General features: G+C 31.5%; 1 protein-coding gene across 1 annotated transcript in view; it reads right to left on the bottom strand.

The window, feature by feature from the left end:
- Positions 1–252: 252 nt before the first annotated feature.
- Positions 253–7,746, bottom strand: part of LOC106469585 (cathepsin O-like) — a gene marked incomplete at its 5' end in the record, with an annotated part of 31,065 nt that continues 23,571 nt past the window's right edge. The window contains 2 exons of the mRNA XM_022398161.1: positions 253–3,910; positions 6,994–7,086. Coding sequence (XP_022253869.1) covers positions 3,873–3,910; positions 6,994–7,086 — 131 coding nt within the window. The remainder of the gene's footprint in view (positions 3,911–6,993; positions 7,087–7,746) is intronic.

The following is a 7,746-nucleotide window of genomic DNA, read 5'->3' as shown; positions in this document are numbered from 1 at the left end:
ATCATCATATATTTTTATATCACAAAAATAGGGGATTCAGCTGATCACTTTCTGTGTAGGCGTGAATTTACTTGAAAGTTTTTTCCATAAGTTACTTCTTTGTAGACTAAAGAGATAATATAAATTTACTCTGTGGATTTTGTTTTTAACAAAAAGCAAAATAGACACGTTTAACTTATTTCTTTTAAAATATTTAGGATTAGCAATGAACTAGAACAATATTAGGTAAAGTATGTAAAATAAGAAACAGAATGACCCAGAGATTTATAACTTTTATTAGTGTTCTTCATAAGAAACTACAAAATAATGTATCAAATACAATCTTACGTTTTCGCTTCTTTGACTAAATGAATTAAGTAATAGAGACAATGTAAAGTGACTTCCATTAAGTACTATAAAAAAGTATATCCTATCAAAAATAATTTACAATAACAATGATCGTTCTGAAACCAGTTTATACACATTAAGTCTCACAACACTCAGTAACTACGTTAAATATGTTTGGAAATTAATTTCAAGATTTTGTGAAAAACTAAATTACTGATACAGACAAATGTTACTTTTTTTCTTTAATATAAAACATAAAAATACACAATAAATCATGCTGAATTATTTTTGTAATTCACATTTGAAAAATCCTATTTCTTGTATATAAAAAAAAAAGTTCAGATCACTTCAGGAACCACTGTATAAAATCAAAATATTTCTATAGACAACTGAAGGAACGTTGGTTTTGATAATGTGAAACAAATGATAAAATACAAACTACTGACTTTTGAAATAATGAGTGAACTCACAAGAAAAGTACAAAAAGGAAACAAACTTTGATCTCAAGACATAAAATATACGTTACCCCAATCTTTAAATAAATACAAAGTTAATAAATTTAAAGATGAGAATAAAGTAAAAACAAAGTTCTTTCTTCAGTTACCACCAAACGGAGATTTAACATGTCTCAAACTCAAATTAATAACAGAGCTCACCACCAGGGGGTTAACAACCTTAAAACAATGTTTAAATGATTAAAATTTAAATGTTTTTTTGTTTTAAATCTTTATACACTATTTAATTCATAGATTGGGGATTGGCTATCAATTACTTTATTTACTGGTCTTAAAGTTTAGGGCACAATAAAAATTTTTATTATTCAGTGATTACTTGTGTGATGGATTAAGAATTTTAACATAATTCCAAAAAGAATATTGACAAGTTCCAACCTAAAATACTGCTAAACAAGAAAAACATTTTCATATTTACTAAATAACGTTTAATTCTTTGTATCTGCTACTTAGTAATGTCAATACAGTGAAATAGCAAACATTTTAAATTCTATGCTATCATTTGTGGTTGTTAAGTGTACTAGCAAGTTACTTGTCTGCTATTATTTCACATTCAAGATTCTGTAATCTAATATTATTTCTCTAGCTTTAAGCTATTACAATCTCGTAGTGCCATTTTACTTGCTAAACTTTTACTATCAGAGTTGCATCACTAGCATGTCGTGTTTTACAACGACATGAAAATCATCTCGCGTGTTCTAGAAAACATTCATTGTTAAACAGTTATCAGAGTCGCATCACTAGCATGTCGTGTTTTACAACGACATGAAAATCATCTTGCGTGTTCTAGAAAACATTCATTTGATAAACAAAGTATTAGAGTTGTATCACTAGCATGTTGTGTGTCACAATGACATGAAAATCATCTTGCGTGTTCTAGAAAACATTCATTTGTTAAACAAAGAGTTATCAGAGTTGCATCACTAGCATGTCGTGTTTCGCAACGACATTAAAATCATCTTGCGTGTTCTAGAAAACATTCATTTGTTAAACAGTTATCAGAGTTGCATCACTAGCATGTTGTGTGTCACGACATGAAAATCATCTTGCGTGTTCTAGAAAACATTCATTTGATAAACAGTTATCAGAGTCGCATCACTAGCATGTCATGTGTCACGACATGAAAATCATCTTGCGTGTTCTAGAAAACATTCATTTGTTAAACAAAGAGTTATCAGAGTTGTATCACTAGCATGTCGTGTTTCACGACGATATGAAAATCATCTTGCGTGTTCTAGAAAACATTCGTTTGTTAAACAAAGACATATCAGAGTCGCATCACTAGCATGTTGTGTGTCACAATGACATGAAAATCATCTTGCGTGTTCTACAAAACACTTACGAATAAATATTTGTTTTCTACATTACAATTATCGTTTGTTTGATACAGACAAATGTGGCACATTAACTGCATAAACTGAAATTACAACTCCAGGACTTAACAGATGCCCTAAAGATTATAGTGAAAAGATATTTCAGGTCAATAGTCTAGAAATCACAATACAAACACCCAATAACAGCTTAATTTGCCAACCGTAATAACCTTACAGGCTGTAAAAAAATATTCAACTTTTGACGAGTTATTTTCAAAAATCTGGCTGAAATATAAAGAAAACATCAATATAATTACCACACTTACATAAACTATCTAAAAAAATAAAACTGAAGAAATCTGTTAGTGACATTAATTAATGTAACATTTCTAAAGCTGTTTATAAATTGATGATTCTACTTTGTGTGTGTGTGGGGGATTGCATGTAAATGTTGACAATAACACTGACAAAAAATGTTAACACAATCAAAGTTCAGCTTATAAGGGGGCATCCTGGTTTAACACTTCTCTGACAATATTTGTAGAAAACACACTCTTCTTAACTGTTCTGCCATAGCGCGTTTTTCCAGCCGACGCAGGTCATAATCAATAGATGGACAAAGGGCAACATTTGTAATTAAACAGCTCATAAAACTATTTATTTATTTACATTTTTACATATTAATCCAAGATTGCTGGTTCGTCTGAAGTATCTGTACAACACTACAGATTGTTTTTATATATATTTGCTGATGTAAATCCAGGAGTGTCGCTTAATTTAGAGCACTGACAACACTAACAGTTTTTGTATATTTTCTGACATAAATCCAGGAGTGTCACTAGATTTCAAGCACTGACAACACTAACAGTTTTTGTATATTTTCTGACATAAATCCAGGAGTGTCACTAGATTTCAAGCACTGACTACACTAAACAGTTTTTGTATATTTTTGACATAAATCCAGGAGTGTCACTTGATTTAAAGCACTGACTACACTAAACAGTTTTTATATATTTTTGGCATAAATCCAGAAGTGTCGCTTCATTTAGAGCACTGACAACATTAACAGTTTTTGTATATTTTTGACATAAATCCAGAAGTGTCGCTTGATTTAAAGCACTGACAACACTAAACAGTTTTTGTATGTTTTTGACATAAATCCAGGAGTGTTGCTAGATTTAAAGCACTGACTACAGTAAACACTGTTTTTGTACATTTTATGACATATATTCAGGACTGTCTGTTGAACTGAAGACTTTGTATGCTCTGATGAAGCTACATTTGTAATATGTATGTGGTAATTTATTTAAATTCATCTATCTTATTAGCTGCATGAATGTATATATAAATAATTTTACTAAATAAAATAAAATTTAAAAATTATTTGAGCAGAGTTTGTGATGAAATTGTGCCCATTTATTTGGATACAAAGTTTAAAGTCCCTACTAATTCAAATGATTTTTTCTTGTACGTCCCTGAAATCAAAACTAATAAAATTAACAAAACTTCATATTTTAGTCTTAAAAACAATAGAAAAATTGTTATACAAGTTAGGAACTTAAACAATAGCAATATCAACCTAAAATAGTGACCTGAAAGTATATCATAAGCTCAATTTCAATATCTTCTCTCATTTATTTGTATTAACACAGTTCTAGCAAGAACTTTTGTTCTCAAAGTCTTTTTTTTTTGTAACCTACGCGATGCTTCAAAGCCGATATTATAAAATATCCAAATAAGAAACTTCTTCAGCTATCCCTGTAATAGACAAAAGTCAAGGTTAGTGTGATAACACCATAAATCCTTTAAAGAAACTCGTAATTCAAAACCTAATAAAACAAATATTGCTAAAACTCACAGAAATTTATTTAGATAAAAAAAAAAGTATCCACATTGTATAAGTAATTGATGCAAAAGACCAGTAGTTAATTGATATTTTAAATTCATTTTCTAACGTTATTTCTCATGAGAAAATTGTGATAATTTGGTAAGTCATCTAATATAAAACACGTGTCCCTCTATACTAATATTGACATAAAGCTCCCTTATTTTTTTCTGGTACAAAACTAATTGGGCTGATATTAACTAATAGAGACTGAAACTGGACTACCTCAGGGTTCAGTGTTTCGACCTTTGCTCTTTTTGAGTCATACGAATGACAAAAAAAAACTGCTTAAATTTGGTGATATTAGTTCTTAGTTGTTGGCAAATTGTGGTAATAACTGGCATGCAGGTTATCATAATTTAAACTGTACTTGTTGCTAGTGGCAGAACAAATAAGGTTTTGGATTGTATTTACAGAAATATTGAATATTAGCTTAAAGAGCTTATTTTATTGTATAGGTCAATGGTCAGTTCTCATTTGGAGTATTGTGTTTAGTCTTGGCCTCTTTAACTTAGGAAGTATATTGAATTTTGAAAATGTTGGCATACTATAACAGTTTAAGATAAAATTCATTTAATTTCTGTAGTGCATATTAGTGTACAGAAGACATTTTAATACTAGAAACACTAAACTGTTGTTTTTCTTTGACTGGACACTCTACGTTTTCTTTAAAGCTTCTTCAGCAGCGTTCCAGGGTTAGTTACACTTTGTGTTAGTGGAACGCTCCTGAAGAAGCTGTAAAGAAAACGTGGAGTGTTCAGTCAAAGAGAAACAACAGTTTGGTGTTACAAGGTCATTTATTTCTAAGTATTAACAGGTTAGGATCTCTAAAATTGTGGTGTCAAGAAAAAAAAGGAGAGTTAAGAGGGTACGTGATTGAGTTGTTCAAAATTATTGAGGAAATTGATATCAATTCATACATATGGTAGGACAAGGGGGGCACAAATGTAAATTTTGGTAGCACAGGAATTATCTCCAACTTAAGCAGTTTCACTTTTATAAACAAGGTAGTTTACTTTTGTCTTCAAGCATGTGGGTTGCAGTAACTTTACAGGAAATCTCAGTAAATATTAGGGATACACGGGTAGTAAAATCTGGCAGAATACTGGGTCCGGGGTACCCAGCCACTAAACTCCACAAAAATGAGAAGCAAAAACAAAATTGACGTTTATTACAGTTAATCGCATAAACACCGATAGTACATACAAGTTTTACTTCCAACTTTCAAAATTGAATAACAAAAATGTGCACACCAGTTTGCAGAGTGCCTGTACTTTTGGAACTTGTTTAAATTGTACTTGAGGAACAGTAGCATTTTGGCATTTTCGGGTAAAAGCCTTGATCTTTCATGTGTGATAATGTTGCCAGTTCTCTGTCCACACTGGTTGGGGGGTGCGAAGAGATAACGCCTCACTATCCTGGCTATTGTGAGGAATTTGACTATCAAAAGTGAGGCCAGTGAAACTAAATGCAGAAACTGTGGTGTTAATTAACACGTTTTAGAATCATTCTTCTTATTAATGCCTAGCCCCAACTTCTCAAACCCTAACCCCTATTGTTTTCAAAACCTCCACCTTCCCCAGAAAACCACTTCTCAAGCCATGCCTGTTATTAACCCCTATTGTTCTCTGAATCCCCAACATTCAGTCTTTGTTGCTTCAGGTTTAGCCAGATTAGATGATCTCAATTATTGGCTCATACTTCAGGTTTAGCCAGATTAGATGATCTCAATTATTGGCTCATACTTCAGGTTTAGCCAGATTAGATGATCTCAATTATTGGCTCATACTTCAGGTTTAACCAGATTAGATGATCTCAATTATTGGCTCATACTTCAGGTTTAGCCAGATTAGATGATCTCAATTATTGGCTCATACTTCAGGTTTAGCCAGATTAGATGATCTCAATTATTGGCTCATACTTCAAGTTTAGCCAGATTAGATGATCTCAATTATTGGCTCATACTTCAGGTTTAGCCAGATTAGATGATTTCAATTAGTGGCTCATACTTCAAGTTTAGCCAGATTAGATGATCTCAATTAGTGGCTCATACTTCAGGTTTCTCAGAAATTTGTAAAGTATTGTTGTCCATCAAGACTTTCACTTCCACTTACAAAAAAAGTCTGTGATCAGTTTAATATTTACTAGGGATGTATGGGTAACCTGGCTAGTATTCGAGCCCAGACAGTTATTGGGCTACCCGGATAATACTAGAGTGTCGAAGTTAAAAACAGGCCAATCCAGGTAATTGAAAATGGCATCTAAGCCCTAATCTTTATGGCAACTTGCGCGGGACTGAAAGTTACAGTCAATAATTGATTTAGTTAAAACAACATTTACCGAGTATGAGCCAATAATTGAGATCATCTAATCTGGCTAAACTTGAAGTATAAGCCAATAATTGAGATCATCTAATCTGGCTAAACCTGAAGTATGAGCCAATAATTGAGATAATCTAATCTGGCTATCACAAATTGATGACTTACAAGACATTCAGAAAATTCACAGCCAAACATTTCCATACTTTTCATAAAATATATGTTATGACTGTTTAGTCAAAACCACTGCCTTCAATCAAAACATCAGGCCCTCAAACACACCCATTAATCCTTTACAGGATAGATATAATCCGGGTTGTTTGTTTTTTCATGCAAAACAAATCAAGGAAAATAAACCTTTCGGGAAGTGACACAGGATAACAAAATGTAAAATTAAATAATCAGTGCAAGAGAAATGAACTGATGTCCTTCGGTCTTAAACAAAAGCACACGGCTGCTGGGAAGCAAAGGTCACTTATATGGAGATAAATATAAAGTTCTTGTCAGTGAGTGGTACCAAAACCCTAAGTTTAATTACCTCTTCCGACTGATAAATTATCAAAAATTAATTGATGTTACACAATTCTAAACAAAAGCACTGATTTATAAATGATGAATAAAATCTTTAAACAACTCACCACATAAATTCTTTCCAACAGCAATTTTCAGATACCCATCCACTCCAAACTTAGAACCCCATGAGTTTCGCACAATATAGTATGGAACTGAACCTGACAAAATAAGATCCATATATTAAAATATATATATATATACATTTTTCCAGTTTAAGGCTGAATAGTATTTATCACAACAATTTCATAAATTAACCCCTTCTGAACTGGGAGGAGGGGGGGGGGCAAGATGTCGTAGATGTACTTTTATTACCCAATTGTATCAAATTGAGTACAAACTAACTAATACTATCTACTTTGTGCTCAAAAATATTCGTATAATTTCATTTTTCACAATTTTGTTCAAAAGCATGTAAAAAAATATTAATAGTTCTTTTTACTTTAAAATTGCAACATGTTTATTGTTGATCAGAAAGTTAAATTTTATATAAAATTATGTTGGTCGGACACTTACACTTCGCTACCCGATAATTTTAGTTCATAATCTCCTTTACATATCTTACTTAAGATCATAAAATAAAAATATTTCGTCAACATTAGTTTATTAGACAAACACTGCAGTCAGTAAAATATCAGTAAATATTTCTTCAATATTAGTTTATTAGATAAACACTGCAGTCAGTAAAATATCAGTAAATATTTCTTCAATATTAGTTTATTAGACAAACACTGCAGTCAGTAAAATATCAGTAAATATTTATTCAGTATTAGTTTATTAGACAAACACTGCAGTCAGTAAAATATCAGTAAATATTTATT

The sequence above is a fragment of the Limulus polyphemus genome, unplaced genomic scaffold (genome assembly GCF_000517525.1).
Source record: "Limulus polyphemus unplaced genomic scaffold, Limulus_polyphemus-2.1.2 Scaffold3560, whole genome shotgun sequence".
NCBI classification, from domain to species: domain Eukaryota; kingdom Metazoa; phylum Arthropoda; class Merostomata; order Xiphosura; family Limulidae; genus Limulus; species Limulus polyphemus.
Note: the sequence above shows the minus strand (reverse complement) of the source record. Positions and strands in the feature narration are given on the sequence as shown.